This window comes from Hippocampus bargibanti, linkage group LG19 (assembly GCF_051943395.1).
Source record: "Hippocampus bargibanti isolate YZ-2025 linkage group LG19, ASM5194339v1, whole genome shotgun sequence".
In the NCBI taxonomy this organism is placed as follows: Eukaryota; Metazoa; Chordata; class Actinopteri; order Syngnathiformes; family Syngnathidae; genus Hippocampus; species Hippocampus bargibanti.
In genome coordinates, this window is record NC_142752.1 from 13496718 (window position 1) to 13516100 (window position 19383).

The 19383-nt window shown below is 39.4% G+C and overlaps 1 protein-coding gene across 1 annotated transcript in view; it reads left to right on the forward strand.

Annotated features, from left to right (window-relative positions):
- The first annotated feature begins 3382 nt into the window (after nucleotides 1-3382).
- mdn1 (midasin AAA ATPase 1) overlaps nucleotides 3383-19383 on the forward strand; it is a 252083-nt gene continuing 236082 nt past the window's right edge. Inside the window, exons 1-5 of the mRNA XM_089022040.1 lie at nucleotides 3383-3598; nucleotides 3813-4039; nucleotides 5043-5267; nucleotides 8019-8126; nucleotides 8356-8542. Of these exons, the coding sequence (XP_088878166.1) occupies nucleotides 3503-3598; nucleotides 3813-4039; nucleotides 5043-5267; nucleotides 8019-8126; nucleotides 8356-8542 (843 nt within the window). The 5' untranslated portion in view covers nucleotides 3383-3502. The remainder of the gene's footprint in view (nucleotides 3599-3812; nucleotides 4040-5042; nucleotides 5268-8018; nucleotides 8127-8355; nucleotides 8543-19383) is intronic.

Consider the following 19383-nt stretch of genomic DNA (forward strand, 5'->3'; position numbering starts at 1 on the left):
AGTTCCTGACAGATAATCATTTTACAAGAAGAAAAAAGAGGAGAGAAGAACAAATTAGAAGAGAGAGAGAGCGGGGGAAGGGGGGTGCCAGGGGTTTTAACATTCCATCGAGTCTGCACAACATAGTGAAATTGACAAAAAAGAGAGGGGGGGGGGGGACACCAGATGAATTCGGCAATCACATCATCCTATGCCATATTTCATCAACAAATCATGTGTTTTGATAGCATTTGGGTCGGCAGATAGTTGAATTGTTTTCTGATATAGTTTCATTTCATTTTGAAATATTACAAATAGAGGTTTCCTCCCACAAAATTTAGATTTATGAATATGATGTTTGGCAAGAAAAACTAATAAATTAATAATAAAATATTTATCGTTGGTCTTGTTGTAATATCCAAACAGCATGTCTTTGTAATGAAATATGAATAGAGAAGTGACTTTACATTGAACGTATTTGACAAAGTGTTTCCAGAAGCGAGTAGTTTCGGGACAAGCCCAGAAGAGGTGAGTTGCAGTTTCAGGCTCAGCTTCACAAAATGTACAAGATATATCCTGTAAAGACCGTATCTTATGTTTAACAGGATAGCAACGGTGCAAAAGTTTGTAGGTTATTTCTCTTTGTTTGTTTGTGATGAAAAATTTATATGGGAGGGTCCAAACCTTTTCCCATGGAATATTTGGGACATACGTTCTCCAGTGATGAACAACGTAGGGAACCGTCACAAAAGATTTTTGAAACAAATGTCGAATTGCACGGTTCCGATTTCGAGCAATTGATGAGAAACAGAGTTTCCCCAGGGCAGTTTCTGTCACTGGAATTGGCGGTGGTCTGTCGGGAGTAGCGGAGTGACCCTTGAACAGGCTTATGATACCACTTGGGATGGCATCCATAACGACGGCAAAGTCCTTAGGGGTCACAGGGATTTGATGTGTATTGAGAAATTCAGCATAGTTCATTAAAACATTGTTTGTGTTAAAAAGTTGCTTTACATAAATGATACCCCAGTCAATCCATCTCGACAAAAACAGTGATTTGTTTTTGTACAAAATATGACAGTTATTCCAGATCATACATGAATGCGGAGAGAAAGAATGGTTATACATTAGGCACCAGGCTAATAAAACTTGTTTATGAAATTTTGATAGGTTAACAGGCAATTTTTCAACCTTATAATTACATTTCAGCAAGAAAGACAGACCACCAAGTCGGGAAAACATGGATTTTGGAATGAAATTCCAGATTGCATCAGGGCTACACAGATAATTACGCAGCCAGTTAATCTTAAACGTATAGTTTAGAGAAGTAAAGTCCAAAAAATCTAGGCCTCCCTCCTGTACCGTCCTGGATATGACTGAGTTTCTTATATAATGAGTTGTATTTTTCCATACAAAGTTATACATTATTTTGTCCATTGTCTTACATGTGCTTGGATCCACATTTAAAGCCATTGTAGGATATACAAACCGAGAGATTCCCTCACTTTTTGCTAGCAGTATTCTTCCGTTTAGTGATAGATCCCTTTGTAACCAGTGATTAAAGCGCTTCTTGGTTTTATCAATTATTGGATCGAGGTTCAAATGACAACGCTCTTCGTCGTCTTTGGCTATGACAACACCTAGGTACGTCACTTGATTTTTAACAGGTATGTTGTATAGCATAGATTCATTACATGATTTCACAGCTAACAACTCACATTTATTTATATTAAGCGAAAGACCTGACGCTTTGGAAAACTCTTTAACCAGAGCTATGGCCCTTGGAATTTGCTCAGGATTTTTCAGGAAGAGTGTGGTGTCATCTGCCACCTGGCTAATCACAACCTGCCTGCCCGCTACTTCAATCCCTTGGACCTCGCTTTCAGTGACCAACAGTGATAAAATTTGTGCTGAAAGTAAGAATAAATAGGGAGAAATGGGACAACCTTGACGGATGCCACGGGAGACGTTGAAGCGAGGGGACGTACCATATTTGAGCAGTATTGAGGAGTTGCAGTTGGTGTACAGTGTCTTAACAGCCTGAGTAAAGTAGTTTCCAAAACCAAACTTATTAAGTGTTTGAAAAATAAAACGGTGTTCCAAAGTGTCAAAGGCTTTGTAAAAATCGAGAAATAAAATAAAACTATTGTGGTTAATAAGTTCCTGATAATCAAGAATATCCAATACAAGACGAACATTATTGGCAATGTGTCTTTTACTCAAGAAGCCTGACTGTGTTTCACTAATTATATGCGGTAAGGATTTTCTAATTCGGTTTGCAAGAATGGAGGCCAAAATTTTATAGTCTGTATTTAATAGGCAGATAGGGTGCCAGTTTTCAGGAGATGATGTGTCTTTTTTTGGTTTTGGAATGAGAGATATAAGACCTTGAGAGAGTGAACAGGGGAGGGAGCCTTTTGAGATGCTTTCAGAAAAAACATTGAGCAGGAAAGGAGCCAAAGGTTCAGAGAAGGTTTTATACAATTCTGAAGTAAGCCCGTCGTTTCCAGGAGATTTATTCATCTTGAGCTGCTTAATTGCATCCTGCACTTCAATTAGATTAATTGGTTGATCACATCGTTTTTTCTCATTAATGCTAATAGTTTTATTGGACGTAATGGACTCTAAAATTGACACTGGCTCTGCTTGCATATGGTTGGAAGTATATAGGTTACCATAGAATTTTGAGCAGAAAAAGGAGATTTTGTGGTAGTCTGAAACAATTTTGTTATCAATTTTTAATGTGTCAATGGTTTGCTTTTTAGATTTAGATTTTTCCAAGTTAAAAAAGTACGATGAGCATTTTTCCCCTTCTTCCAGCCTGGATCTGATGAATGCGCCCTCTGCTTTTCGTCTATATATATCATCAAGTTTATTTTGGTAGTCAAATACTAAGTAGAGACGAGCGGTGATGTCATTGATGACGTCAGTGCCTCACCAGCCATGAACCTCACCGCACGTCACTGTTTGAAGTTATCTTTTTTGAAGTCATCTGTACTTTTTTGAAGGTCCGACACATTACTTTTTTGAACGTCCGACACCCTCTCCGACACCCTCTCCGACACCTCTCTCTCTCTCTCTCTCTCTCTCTCTCTCTCTCTCTCTCTCTCTCTCTCTCTCTCTCTCTCTCTCTCTCTCTCTCTCTCTCTCTCTCTCTCTCTCTCTCTCTCTCTCTCTCTCTCTCTCTCTCTCTCTCTCTCTCTCTCTCTCTCTCTCTCTCTCTCTCCCTGTCTCTCTGTCTCTCTCTTCCCTGTCTCTCTGTCTCTCTCTTTCTGTGTCCCGCCCCTCGCTCCTTGTTCATTCGTCACTGTGTGTGCGCGTGTTTGCGGGATGACGTTAAACTCGACCCGGAAGTACTAGTTTTGTTCCACACGTGGACAGCATATTGCGACGCACCGTCGACTTTGTAAAAGCGATACGTGACTTTTTTTCACGGGCTACCTCTTTCATGCAAGTTTTGGACATTTGAGTGCATGAACGTTTTTAGTTTTCTTAAACATTTCTTAAGACAACCAATGATACGATGGAAAATTTAGAACTGAACCCAACATCACTGGCAACGATATGTAACCTTATCGATGAAACTCACAGCCCACTCAGCCAATTTCTTTCCAAGCAGGTTTGTTTTAATGTTGATCGCGTGGTAGATGTGTTTGTTTTGCTGCTTTTTTCGTTATCCGTTCATGGCATTCTTTAAAAAAAAGAAACTATATCGATGCCCTTTTGTTCTTGTGTTTGAGTCTATTTTGTCCCCTTCACCGTGTGGCTGTTATTGTTTGAGGAAATACAATCGTGCGTGACAAAGTCACTCTTTAAACATTCTCTTTCTTCAGATATGGAGTCACCAGGACAAACACTATATTCTGGAATCCCTGGCTCAGCTGCTGTTGGAGAAGGAGTATACGTTGTTAATTGCAAGACACACGCGATCCCTTGTTCTGGATTTGCTGGAGCGAAATGCAGAGAGGGTCAAGAGAAATGGCAGGATCAACCACGACCTCCACGAGCGCCTGTGTGTGGCACTCAGCAAACTTCTTTGGATTAGCCCCGATGCTCAGGCGTAAGTCTACACATTTCATTTAGCAATGGCACAGTTACACCAAACTGAACAATGAAACGCATTTTATCGTGATACATTCCCTTTCTCATTCACAGTTGTGCATAATTAACAACTTATATTTTTACGACTTCGAAGCGATTGAAATAGTTCAAATATAAAACGCCAATGAATATAATAGCACTAACATTGTGACACGTGCAGGATAACATGTTATAAAGTATTTTCTTTTTACAAATTGTAATTGTCAGTTTTAGGTGACATTGTCAAAGATATTTAACACTGCCGTGTTTTTTGCAACTTTTCATCAAGGTAATATTGAGCAATATATATTTTTAAACCCTGGTGTCACTCAGATATAATGGCTCAGAGTATTATGTTTTAGTTGCACCACTGCTGATTACACTCAAAACATGTATGAAATGTCTTTGCAAGTGTTATCAATCAAAACTTAGCATTGTAGTACCAAAAACAACATTTATGACGAAAATCCTGGATTTAACTACATTTGTATATACAGTGGGGAATCCAATTGTTAGCGTGTCCACCTCACAGCGTAAAGATAGTGGCTTCAATCGTGGCTCCGGCCTTCCTGTGTGGGGCTTGTTTTTTCTCCTTGTGCTTGTGTAGTTTTTCTCTGGGTCCTCCGGTTCCAAGTAGCTAAACATACCAGCTCATGCCAATTTCCTTGTTTAGCACTCTCAAATTCGTCCTTTTTTTCTTGTATTAGACGTTTGCTGTGTTGTGAAGCTCCCAGTTATATATATTCCTCAGTTTGTTCTACGTTACTTGTCCATGTTAAATGTACTGGATGTTTTGTGTATATACCACGTGTTTTACCTAATAGGCATGCTCTTGATGCAAACCGTCACTTCATCTTGTATTTTCCTTTTCAAGTGTATTTTGAGAATGAGAATATATTCTCATTTGCCATAACTGGATTAAATATAAAAGACTAAACAGAAATAAAAAACATTGAAAACTGTTTTCTCCTCATATCTATCAGGTTTGCTGCAAGGTACTTCAGTGATGCCCCGCCTGTTTTTCAAAGACTCTTCTTCACCAGTGAAGAGGCGTCAACTGTTCAATATGGTCCAAGGCGAATGAAATTGCGTGATCTCATGGCTGCAACACTTCGTCTCCTCAAGAGTAATTGTGGCATGTTTGAAAAGTTCTGGGACTGGAGTCCATGTGTTTCCCAGTTGCTCATCAGTGATGTCTTGGTTCGAGGGTAAGTACCGTCACCCTCTTTTTACCACTCGCAGCTAAAAGCATGTGCAAATAATAATACATTACATTTTAAGCGCCTTTCAAAGCTCTCAAAGGCACTTTAGTCACAGACAAGCATAGGTACTATAATAAATAAAATACAATCACAAATAGAATTCAATAAATAAAATACAATTTGAAATAGAAGCGATAGAGAACTACACAGAAAATGCAATTTTAAATAGGTGGGTTTTGAGTTGGAACTTGAAGGTCGGAAGAGAATCGATGTTACGAATGTTGGGATGAAATGAGTTCCAAAGTTTGGGGGCAGAGCAGCTGAAGGCTCTGTCTCCCATCGTGCTGAGACGGGCAGGGGGGGGGGCACACAGAGGCGGATGGAGGAAGAGAATCTGAGGGAACGAGAGGGTATAGAAATTTGAAGAAGGTCAGATAGGTATGGGGGGGGCAAGGTTATGGATAGCTTTAAATGTATAAAGAAGAATTTTTAAGTTGATTCTATATTTGACCGGGAGCTCTTGGAGGACGGGGGTGATGTGGTGAAAGGATGAGGTTCTGGTGATGATCCGGGCTGAAGAATTCTGGACGACTTAAAGTTTGTGGATAATTTTCTGAAGGACACCAAAGAGAAGTGAATTGCAATAGTCAATCCGGGAGATGACAAGACCATGAACGAGGATAGCAGTGGTGTAAGGAGGGAGAGACAGGCGAAGACGATTGATATTGTGTAGGTGGAAGTACGCAGACCGGGTTAAGTTATTTGAGTTATTTAAATACTGTTGTGACCCATTGAATCGCAATGAGGTGACCATAGTTTGGGCCCTCGAGGGTTGAAATCATGCTTTCGACTAAAACAGATATTGGAACTGGTTGTATGATGTAAATATGGTAGCGAGATGAGACTGCTTACACCACAGATGTCAAACTCCGGTCCTCGAGGGCCACCGTCCTGCATGTTTTCCAAATCTCCCTGTTGCAATGCACCTGATTCATTTGAAAGACATCACAGGAAAAAACATGTTTGCTTCACCATTTTTTATCGTTTGAGTGCCAGTCCACAGTGCCAGCTGTTTGTTTCCTTGAGATGAATTGCGCATCCGTGAGTCACGTATCATTCCTGGAATCGAGAGTCAAGATTTAGCATCGTTTTTATCAGTCATGTAATGGAATCTGACGGAGAAAAAGCAACAAAAAATGTGAAATCTAAAAGAAAGCTACAGTCGTTTTGTGAGGAATACTATCCAAGCATTTCCATTGGGTTATACTTCAGTCAGGAAAAGGTGAAAATTACGCGAACTGCAGTGTGTGTCTGCAAAAATTTTTGTTTCAGGCATGGAGGAAGCAGCGACATACTTTATTCTAAACACAGTGAGGTATTTTATTTAATGAGCAAATGTGCTTTAATAAGGAGTCAGGTTCATTAAATACTGCATAAAATGCGATCAAAACCATTCCTTCAACATAACCATTACAGTGATACCTCGCCTTATGAACTTAATTGATTCCCAGACAGTGTGTCAGGCGAAAAGTGTGCATCCCAAAAATTAATTTCCCATAGGAAACCATTAAAATGAGAAAAATCATTTCCCTGGTCCCCATGAAACAACTTTCTACTTTGTAATTTTCTAAGCATTAAAATTACACAAAATATACCTTATTTTATGTATAATAAATATGATATGGTATTATAATAAAAGAAATAAACTGTACTGTATAGTAAAGTCGTTTTATTTACCTTTGTGATGGTCGTTGATGGCTTGATGGAATGGAGTGGCCGTTTTCAGCAGCATGATAAGGAACAGAGCTCTTATTTCACCACTTTGAGAAACGATCCCTTGGAGGTGCTTTCTCTGCGATAATTTAACCTTTTTCCTCATCAATTGTGTTCTGTTTAGCTGGGTAGATAGCTTTTTGCACCAAGTGTGCAGATGGCTTGTGCGGGTTATTTGTGGAGCCTGATTGATGGGATATTTTAACCTTGCAGTCTACACTCTGACTTCGAACTATCAATAAAGTTGAAACAAGTCCAAATTTCACTGTGTTTTCTATCCATGTTCTCACCTTTTCACTTTTTTTGTTTTCACTTGTTTTTTTTTTTTGTTTCAAGCTCTGTCGTCTGCATTTCCTGTTCATGTGCAGCTCTGTGTTTCTGTAACCCATCCCCCCCGCTCACTGTTGCGTGTGTCCTGCTGCGTGTTTCCCCTCCCTCCTCTACCACGGATCTTGACCAATCACGTGCGGCTTTAACCAAAGACTGGGGGCGGGGAATAGAGGACAAAAAAGTCGCCTGCCATTTCCAGCTCCTCGTTCACTTTAGAGAGCCAGCTCCAAGAACCGGCTCGTTAGCGAACGACACATCACTCATTGTGGTGCTCTGTGTGTTTCCCGAAAAATAGTTCGTATGCCAAGATTATATTCTCGCGAATTTAATATTCGTGAGGCGAAAAGTTTGTTAGCTAAAGTGTTTGTAAGCCGCGGTATCACTGTAGTTGAAATGTTACAAATTGTTTCGCTTCAGAGGGGCTTTGGCCCCCTGACCGCCTGACCAGAACTTTGTCCTGCAGCCCCTGGACTATGTGTTTCTGGTTTCAGAAGTTGGCAGGTATGCAAATGTGATCTCTTTTTTTCTGCAGCCGGACTCCAGCCAGGACCCTTTTTCCCTAATATTTCAGATCCCTATCATTGAGTGACTACTATTCTATCTTTAGGTGCCACCCAGTATTAAATGCCAATGTATTGTTACTCTCTTCCACAGGTACACTGCTCATTGTTTGGCAATGGTGACTCGAATGACTGATAATCAAAAAAACATTTTTTTGAGTAAGCTTCTGACAAGTGATGAGATTCTGCAGATGAAAATGAGGTATCTTTATTTTGCTTTTTTCGTGTGTAATTCTGGTTTTTCAAATATATGATATCAGCATAATGCTTTAACTGTGTTGTTGTACCACCCAATATAATTGTACATGCATACATAATGATTTATACTGTATTTTACTTAGAAGCATGCTTCAGCTCACCTTTTCATAAGTTGTAGTGTAAAGACAATTGGAATTAAATGTTTGGTAACATTACTGTATTTCTTTGTTCAGAGTTTTTGAAGAAGCTCAGCAGATGAAGACAGAAAAAGCCCTGGTGTTAGCCAATCAAACATCATCATTCAGGCACAAGGAAAACACACGTTTCCAGGGCCAGTTAATATCAGAAGACTTGTCTCAGAATGTTGTGGCAGTCTGTGGCATTGTGTTACCTGTAAGAGGACAAAAACGGACTGAAAAGGTAAGATCTTTTCATTTACAATACATCTTCATTTATACAGCATAATCATCACAGCGGCAGGAGCTTTCCCGAACATTTAACATGAAATGACCAGCGATCGGCACTTGATGCTGTTTTGCCAGATATTTATGATACAGTAAAGTCTCGTTATATCGATATTCAAGGGAGTCCGAAAAAATATCGATATAACCGGGACTATCGATATGTCCGATCCTGCGCCGAACTGCATTAAACAAAAGCCGCCAAAAGAGGGCAGCCAAGCGCCATATAAGAAACTGAGCTGGCCATTAGCTCCCTTTTTTTGGGTGAGAGATGTTCCCCCAATGTTGCCTCAAAATGGCACATATAATTCTTTAATGATTGTAAACATGTATGCTTTAATCTTCAGAACTACAGTGTATTTGAAACATATTCATAACTGGATGTGTAACAAGAAAGCATATTATCCGAATCTGAAGCCATTGTTTGGATTCACAAGCAATGCAAGACGTCTTGGCGTGAAGTCATTTTTATTTGCATTTGAATAAAAAGTGACATCGGCTGTCCTTTTATACACAGTATGGAATGTTAATAATTTTCAAAATCGTCGCGCTTCAGCAGACAAAACAAGAAACATTGTTGCAAAAAACGATTGCATTCATATACAGTACAGTGGGCATGTACATAACACAACAGGGAAACTGCAACGCTTACATCTTACTGTATTATGTATACAATTTAAAAAAGTCATCAATCTTCTTCTGCTTCCCATTTTTACCTTTTAACACAAACACTTCAATCTCGTCTGCTACACACGAGCTAGCGTCTGAAAATGAAAATGGCTCTGCTACACGGGTGCTGGGCACGTAACCAAGTCACCTGACCAAGTCGACCAATGGCGCGACTGATGGCGTGACACGTAACCAAGACACGTGACCAAGTTGACCAAATGCGCGACCGATGGCGTGTCAAGTGACAAAGTCACACGGCCAAGTCGACCAATAGCGCGACCGATGGCGGCTCATGTGACCAAGTCGACCGATGGCGGCTCACGTAACAAGACACGTGACCAAGTTGACCAATGGCGCGACGGATATATCGATATAAACAACAAAAATGGCCGGCGGGGGATGAAAAGGAGCACCGTAATAACCGGATTATCGTAATAACCGGGTATCGTACTAAACGGTACTAATTATACATAAAAAGACTAGAAATGTGCAAGGGAAATGAAAATAGTATCGTAATAAACGGTACTATCGATATAACCGATATCGATATAACGAGACTTTACTGTATTTTTTTATCTCACAATGAAGACATTCCTATGCCTAGCCGCATAAAATAGGGAGGCTCGGCTGACATATTGCTGCGGTCCGGTACAACACTTGTCTGTGACATAAATAACAAGAAAAAGCAACAGTTAACCACGTGTGGGTGGCAGAAAAGCTCTCCCACATACACTGTAAACCCCAACAAGTTGAGTGTACTCAAAATTTTTGTGGCAACTGATTACGTCAAAATTTTTGAGTACAGTTTACTCAAAATCTTTGAGTACAGTTTACTCAACATTTTTGAGTAGTGGAAATAAATTTTATGAGTTTGACTGAACTTAAATGTCATTAGTTTGATTGGACATAAATGTTATGAGTTTGAATGAACTTAAAAGATGTACTTACTTTACTCATGTTTTCTTGTTATCTTAAGTTAAAATTAAGTTTCATATTTAAGCTTAACCAACTTAAAGTTATGTTACATGAAAACATATATTCATGTATACTGTACTTACATTTGCCTTCTATGTCTAAAAACAAAAACACACCTCGCGTGTCTTTTTTAGTTCACATTTTTTAATTAAGGTTTAAAACAACATTTGATAAAACATTAATTATAACAGTACCAAAATGCACAGCATGTCCACATACCAAAACAACAAATAACACAACATTGTGATAAAGATGTGAAATAAACACAACAAAACAGAACAAACAACAAATTATACTCTGCTGTTAAAAAAATATCTGATAAGCATATACTTGATTAAATACAAGAGAATACATTTCAATGTACTCGCTAGAAGGTGAATATCAAGGTCAAAATTACTAAAAACAAACAAATTATTCATGAAATGAAAAAAGCCATTTTGGTGGAATCTAAGGTTACACATCAAATTATTAAAAGAAAATCAGTTACAAACAGTACATCGATGTTGAGGTATACAAAGCAGAGGAAAACTCTGAAATTATCCCTAATTACTAATGCCTTCAATATTGTGGAACAAAGCATTTTTCAAACTTAGCAGGTGTGGTTTGAGTGGTCTGTAAACATCAAGACACAGCAGTATTCTCTGAACAAAGGTGAATGTGCATTAGTTTTTTTGGATAATCTAAACGCAATACATGGGGTTGTCTGTCAGCTGCCAGAGAGAAGTGTGACAGGAGTGTTCTCAATGACTGGATCATCTCCTCACTGCAAAATACACACAAACATACACATACAGAATAAAGTAAAAGGTTACAGAGATGAATCAAGAAGCTGGATTTGGGGTTATGCACTGGAATTACATGCTGAAATAAAGATGAGTACATTTTCTTGTCTTTACACAACACGACCCAAGTTAACAGGCTTTCGGAGTCATAATGATTTGTTCTCATTATCTTGACTCAAAAATCACAGCCAAATGTGATTCTGGGATTTTTTTCACATTAGGAACCCAAGTCCACACTCAACCATTCTTGGGCCCAGTGTCTGTTTTGTTTTATAAGAATGTACACAAACATGCCTGTGCTCGGGCATTGTATCGAGTACATTACCTGAGTACAGGCATGTTTGCTTGAAAAGCTGGCCTCAGGCTTGAATTGCTATCTCAGGAATGGAATACTATAGATGTGAATGCATCTGTTTGACAAATAATATGAGACAAAGATATAATTTCTTCCTCAATATTTTACTTTTTTATTTTAACTCCACGATTTTTTACATTCAACAAGAGGCACAAATGTGTCACAGATTTCTTAAAAGCTTGGCCTTGCAAAAGGAAGTGATGCCTCAGCACCAATTGGCCAGGCCGAATAGATGATCAATGTGATATTTAAGAAGTCAGATTTGGTTTGCTCAAAAAAAGATAAACATGTATAGCATATATTGTGGCCATCAATAGACATTTGTGTTAAGTCAAGCAATACATACATTGCAGGTCTTGAAGAAGTCTGAGTCATCTTCTTGTAGGTATGGAGGGAGAGCACGAAGGGCCAGACCGCGTCTTGTGTATATCATGCTGTTCCTTTATCAAAAGCAAGAGGAGATAAAAGCCAAGTTTTAATTTGGGGAAAGCGACAGCACCTTAACGTTGCAGTACTTGTCTTCAGCATCTCAAACCCAAGACAGTACATGCCCAGTGGAGAATTAAGCTTAGGTAAAATTCTGTTCAATATAAAAAAGTACCTACATGTATTATTTTTAATATGCATCGTGTAATTAATCATGTAGCATTAATAACAATGTAAACATACCTTAGATAATGGTGGTGTTACTCAATGTCCACCCTGGGGCTAAAAGGTTGAATAGAAAAAAGACAACAAATGTAATCATTTAATTTAATAAAACACCTTGATCCATGTTTACGTTTTAAATTTAATAAATAATCTAATTTGCCAGATTAAATTATGTCATCAAGCCAGTCAGATGTTTGCAGTTTGATGACTTGGCCTCCAGCAGCTCTCTCAGTCTCCTTAATGTGCCAAAAATCCATTTAAAAAAGTTTTATGTTTACACATGAATGACCATTTAAAACAACACGAATTGTACATAGTTATATTTTATTTGGCTGGCATTATATTTACTTAGTGCCTTCTTAAAACTGCAGCACAACTGTTGCACGGTGAATGAGCATGACTTCATGTGCTGCCGTTTGCAAACAAAGTTAACTCAAAGCAGCAACCTGCTAGCATCGCAACCTGTGTGGCGGATTTCGGGTGACCCTTATAACTTTTGAAGTTCATATAAAACTTAATTTAACACCCATTTGACTATTATTCTCGGACCTTCGCGGACACAAACATAACTTGCAACACCCCGTGATAGCTATTACTCCACCACCGCCCAAACAAACCTTCGCGGTAAAATTCTCTTAATAACATTGCTGTGTCTTTCAACAAACAAGAGACGTTTAAGAAACATTCCTACTTACCACAGAAGAGCTCGTAACATTAGAAGTCCTTGGCTCGAGCGGTGGATGATGTCCTCAGTCTCAAGCACAATCAAAAACTAGCATCTTTGCTAGCAGCAAAGGCGGCAAGAGCCCCAAACGGACTTTCCAAAATATTCCTTTCCTGTGGAGCGACTACCGCATTGACACACTGGGTCCCTGTAATATATATATATGTATTAAATACTATTGTTTGTCTTTCCACCCTAATTTAAGATAAATAATCCGTCGCTCTCTACTCGATTCAGCCGTTGAGAATTCAAATGGCGTCCAATGAGAGCATGCAGTGACGTCATCACGCAGCTTCCTGCCGTGAACTCAAAATGTCTGAGTAGACGATTGCCATGAACTTAAAAGTATTGATCTACTGTAAATTAAAACGCATGACTCATTCAGAAAACTCAAAACGTTTGAGTTTTTGAAACAAACAATCGGCTTTTGAGTTCACTGACCTTAATGACTTTGAGTTCGGGTTTACAGTGTACTGGAACCATTCCCTACCATCTCTGTCTCGCCAACCTGTATCGATCAGTCCCTTCTTCTTTGCTGTCCAGCCCAGCATAAATCATTGTGGGCCTTTTGTTTGGCCTTTGCCACATTTACTCTCACCATGCGCTGCTTCTCCCTGTATTCTTGTCGACTCTCTTCCGTCCTCTCAGCGTCCCACTTCTTCTTTGCTGACGTATTTCTCTGAACACACCTCCTCATTCTCCTAATCTACTTTTCTTCCAGGTGATACACCAAGTACTTTCCGACCTGCCTCTCTGATCACATTCGCTGTAGTTTTCCCATGAACTACTTTGCAGTAACTGATTTCCTTCAGATGGCACCGTCAAAACTAAATGTAGTCTCCGTGTGTCTGTGTACTCCTGCCTCCAATCTTATAGGTCACCCCATGTTCTTGCCTCTTCTGAAACAAAGTATTCACAATAGCCATTTCTATCGTCTTAGCAAAGTGCGCCACCATCTGCGCATTATCTGGAGTCCAAACCTGCCCATCACCCATTACATCTCTCTCACTTGTAGGGATCTTCTGTATGACATCAAACTCCAACCAAAATGTCTCCTTGTCCTCCAATTCACATCCTATATGTGGAGCATACCCACTAACAAGATCACACCTTCACTTTCGAGCTTCAGACTCATCATTCTATCCGATGCCCATTATTTGTAAGGCATTCCTAACATTGAACATAACACCTTCAATTTCTGGCTTTAGATTCATTATTCTAGCGATACTGTTTTTGCTTCTAAGACAGTTCTAACAAACTCCTATTTAAAAACACACACGTGCGCACACACACACACATATATACACCGATAATGCCCGTGAAGTGCTGCAAACGAGACAGTAGAATACTGTGATCCACTGTATCAAATGCTGCAGTCAAATTTAATAAAACCAGACACATGTATTCTCCATTGTCATTAGCCGGTAGGAGATCATTCGAAATCTGTAGCAGGGCTGACTCTGTGTTATGCATCGTCTTGAAACCTGACTGGAAGACCTCCAGGATGTTATCAAAGTCAAAAGTCAAAGTTATGTTCATCCACAAAGATGTCAACTCCATGTGCACCACTTTTTCGAGCAATTTCGAGCAAATGAAAGGCACTTTGGAAATGGGCCTAAAATTTGAAACTACATCTTGATCAAGGCCATATTTCTTGATCAAGGGTTGGACAACAGCATGTTTAAAGGACAACCGATGCCTCAGAACAAGTTGTTTCCATAATTTGTAAAATCACTTCAAATGACTTCTACGGAGCGTATTTTACAAAGATTCCACCGCATATAGCTATATTTTACGTTTTAAGACTTGCGCTGAATATTCAGGAAGTCTTGTTTTCGAGTTGATGACGATGCCTGACATGTCATCACGTGTGGAACGCCCCTGACTGAGAAAGCGACACACAATGCATTTTGGGTACTTTTTTTGGTTTGAAAACTTTGTTGATGGCGAAATTAGAAGAGAAACACATAATAATGCGATGGTGACTCGTTGTGTGTTAGACTACTATTTGATACTAGTTGACACAAATTCCCAGCAGACAAATCAGACCATTTCCAACGTAGCTTGGGCACCATCTTGTTCATTTTCTGGGACACTACATTGCAGTCCAGATGCCTCAAAATGACACGGAAGGACTTCTTTAATCGATTGCAAACATTTATGCTTTCCTCTTCAGAGCTATTTGCATCATATTCATAACTAAGTAACAAGAAAGCATCTTCTCCGAATCTGAAGCGATTATTCTGATTCTAGAGCAGGGGTCGGGAACCTATGTCTCACGAGCCATATATGGCTCTTTTGATGATTGCATATGGCTCGCGGGCCATATATGGCTCTTTTGATGATTGCGTATGGCTCGCCGATAAAACTAAATACATATACTCGTTTTTTTGACGTTCACTTCCTGTTGGTGCTCCAGTTGGCGGAAAGCGCAATTTTGATTGGATGATACTGGCCGTTAAATTGAAACAGGTAAACGCCCCTTTAAATGAGCCCAACTAGCGCACTTTAGCTTGAATGCACCGGAGCATTCACCTTTGAGGAGAGAAAATGTTCTGATTCTAATTTGCAATGAAACAATACCATCGATGAAACAGTCGAATGTCAGTGACATTTTAACAAGCCCCATGTTAACATTAGCATCAATATACTTCTGCGAGAAGTATATTGCAGATAGCAAGTGTGGAAGCTTATGAGCAGTGTTCAGGCTAGCTAGCAGTAACTTCGCCTACGAGGAACGGAAAACCATTCATGTTAACGGCGAGTACTATCACAAAGTAATTTTTGTATAGAGTTGAGCCCTTTCACATTTTTGTATTATATTATTAATAATTAACAATATACCAGCCACAGCATACACAAAACACATAATGTGCAACACAATATGACAGGTCATAATATTGTTAATAACAATTAAATAAAAAATATAATAATAGAAGGTAGGTAATAGAAGCTTTTTTTAAAAACGTTGAAGAATGATGTTATATTATGATTTAACTAAACACAAAGAAAAAAATATGTTATAATCTTTCTGTTTGGACGAACAGAGAGCTGATATCCTGGATGAAAGACACACACACGAAGCTCTTCCTCCACAGCTCTTAGTCTTTCTCTGTCTTTTGTTTTTACTGCAGTCAGGCTTGAAAAGCTCACCTCACACAGATATGTTGTGGAAAATGGGAGCAATGTCAAAATAGGTTTGTTAGCCAGCATGGAGAACTCCTTGGCAGCTGCCAACCAAAAACTGTCCAAAGGTAGATGAGCAAAGGTTAGCTTGAGGCCACGATCTTGTCTCAGTTCAGTTAGTTCCTCCTGCTCCTGTAAAGACATGTTTATTCCAACAGCTGATGCTGAGCTGAATGGGTGCGTAACCCAGCCAAGGTGCTCCGTGGAGGCTGAAGAGAAATAAAATGTCATCTTCTCCTCAATAGTTTTCAGATGTTTCACTATTAACTCACACGGTGCAGTAGTATTGACATCTTGCCATTTATTGGTGAGTGGGAACATTTCAAGATTGCCCCTTTCCACATGTTGCTGCCAGAGGTGCACCTTTGAACGAAAACCATTTATTTTATCTGAACTTGTAAGCAGATTTTCATTTCGACCTTGCATTCGTGTGTTCAGTTCATTGAGATGATGAAAAATATCTGCCAGGAAAATTGCCTGTTTCCCCAATTGTTCACACAGGTGAACAAACTATTCCACATTTTTATTTTGGACTGAGGGGTGTTTTGTTTGGAAAGCTCTCCAACGCTGTTGGAGAGCTTTTCTCCACAGACCAAGCACAATGGAGTCGCTGCCGCTGCATCTCCGGTAAAAGTAAATCCAAATGAAACATAGCTTTCGTTGTACTAAATTCATCCTGTCTACTTGATAACTAATGTTAAGCAGATTCCTTACTTACAGACAGTGTATTGTCGGTGTTCAAATACCTGACATGTTTCGGCGACTACTTCCGCCTTCGTCAGAGTGTCCAAACATAGCTTTCGTTGTATATTGCCTCGCACCAGAAACTTTGCTCAACGTCACTGTCTTTGCTTTTTTTTTTTTACCTCCATCCATACTATGGCCTTCATTTGGGTCCGGGTTTTGTCCAGGGTCCACTTCCGAGTCAGCATTTTTCCTCTTCAAAAACCTCTCCATCACTTTCACCGTCGTCCCGCTAGCCACAATCTGCACTTGCCGCGCTATCCAAGCGTCACTAATTCGCTTGTCTCAAAGCGAATTAGTGACGCACAACTACCCTCTGTTGCCACCTGCTGGTATGGAAGAGTACTACATGATTACTCTGGCAGGCGCTAGACTGCACAGGCACACAAATCGGACAATTTCCCGCGGCACACCTTACACAATATCTCGTGGCACAGTGGTGTGCCGCGGCACAGTGATTGAAAAACACTGGTCTAATCCTTGGTCGCTTACCTCCCCAGATAAATCTTGTGATCAGTTTGTCCCATTCCACAAAATTGTTTTTGTGGTATGGGTTTTGGTAGCGACTGGTAGAGGTATAGTTACCTTGGAAGAATATTCATTTTCACTATTTCAATCCTGTATCTTAAATCTAGGATGGGTGTTGACCATCTCCCCATGTCTGCTTTGATGGCTTGGTTAATCTTTGTATAGTTTGGTTCAAACAGTTTGTCTATGTGCTTTGCGATGTACACGCCGAGATACTTTACCCTGTCAGCATCCCACCTTAATTTGTATTTTCCCTTAATTGACTTTGATGGAGTGTAATTTAGTGCTAAGACTTGTTTTTTTGTCACATTCAGTCTATATCCTGAGTAATGTTCATATTCCTCTAGTTGTTGCATCAGAATCGGGAGGCTATCTTCCGGTTGTGTCAAATATGTTATCAGATCATCAGCAAACAGGCTGAGTTTATGTTCAGAGTCTCTCATCTCCATGCCCTTGATATTGTGCTTCTGTCTGATTGCTTGGGCTAGGGGTTCAATGAAGATATTGAATAATGTTGGTGAGAGGCAACATCCTTGTCTTGTCGATCTTTCTAGTATTATTCGGTCTGTCAACCTGCCATTCACTTTCACTCTTGCAGTTGGCCCATTATATAGTGTTCTAATTGAATCTTTGTTAAAGCCGAATTTTCCCATGACTTTGTATAGATTGGCCCAGCGGACACTATCAAATGCCTTTTCTGCATCCATGCTCACCAACATTGCACTTGTTCCCACCTTATGGATCGCCTCCACTATGTGTATAGTTTTTCTTATATTATCCTGGACCTGTCCATTTTTAATAAAACCCGCCTGTTCTCTATTAATATCGGGCATGACTGACTCATATCTTTTTGACATAATCGAAGTATATATTTTATAGTCGACATTAAGGATGGATATTGGTCTGAAGCTACTGCATAACTCTTTATTTTTACCCTCTTTTGGTATTATAGTGATGATTGCCTCTTTCCATGATGGGGGGGATTTTGCCCTCCTTCATGGTATATCTGAGTGAAGATAAAAGTGGGTCTAGTTCTTGTCTAAATATCTTGTAGAACTCTGAGGGGAAGCCATCACTACTCGCAGCTTTACTATTTTTTGTTCCATTGATCGCCACCTCCAATTCTCTTTCCGTTATCTCAGAGTTCAGGAATTCATCTTCTTCCCTTATCGATGGTAATTTCAGACCGTCCAAAAATTTTGCAATTCTCTCCTCATCTGCTGCCTTCGGTTGTGTATATAAAGTTTTATATTATTGCTCAAATACTTCCGACATTTCCTTTCGTTCTTTTAATATTGTATTAGTTTTGGGGCACCGAATCTTGTGTATTGTGTTTAGCGCTTGTTGTGTCCTCAACCTTCTTGACAGTAATTTATTTGCTTTGGGTCCTCCTTCATAGTAAATCTGTTTTACAAAACATGCTCTTTTTTCCACTTCTGTTAATAATATTCGATTTATTTGCCTTTTGGTTTCTGTAATCTTTGTTAATATGTCTGTATTGTTGTTTTGTGTTGGTATTCTAGTTCTTTCAATTGTCTTAAGGTTTTATATAATTTTCTCCTCTTTTTACGATGTATTGCATGTGCTATACATTTCCCTCTTAACTGCTTTCAGCGCATCCCACACAACATTTGGATTCACCTCTCCATTATCATATTTTTCCTTATATTTGATTGTATCCCCCTTTAGTTCCTGTACTAGTTCCTTGTCATTCAACCCTGTGTTCAATCTCCAAGTTGTGTTTTTCCTTCTACTGTTCAATTTCACTGTCATATAAATGGCACTGTGGTCTGATAAATCTGTGGCACCAATCCTACATTCCTCCACTACATTCTTCCACTTTGTGTTTGTCTTCGATCTTCATGAGAAAAATAGTCTATTCTAGCATAGATTGCGTGTGGATGAGAGTAATGTGTGTAATCTCTATGTAATGTGTGTGTGAGTCCCTCCATACATCTATTATCCCGAGTTGTTTTATTTGTGTGTTAATGTATTTGGTTATGTGTAATCTAGATTTCTTTGTGCTTGTTGTATCTAGGTCATGGTTGAGCACCACGTTGAAGTCTCCTCCACATATCACGATCCCATCCATTTCCACAGCTACAACATTGAAAAGAGTCCCAAAAAAGCTTTTGTCACTATCTGGTGGTAATCAATATACATTGATTAATGTCACCTTCTCTCCT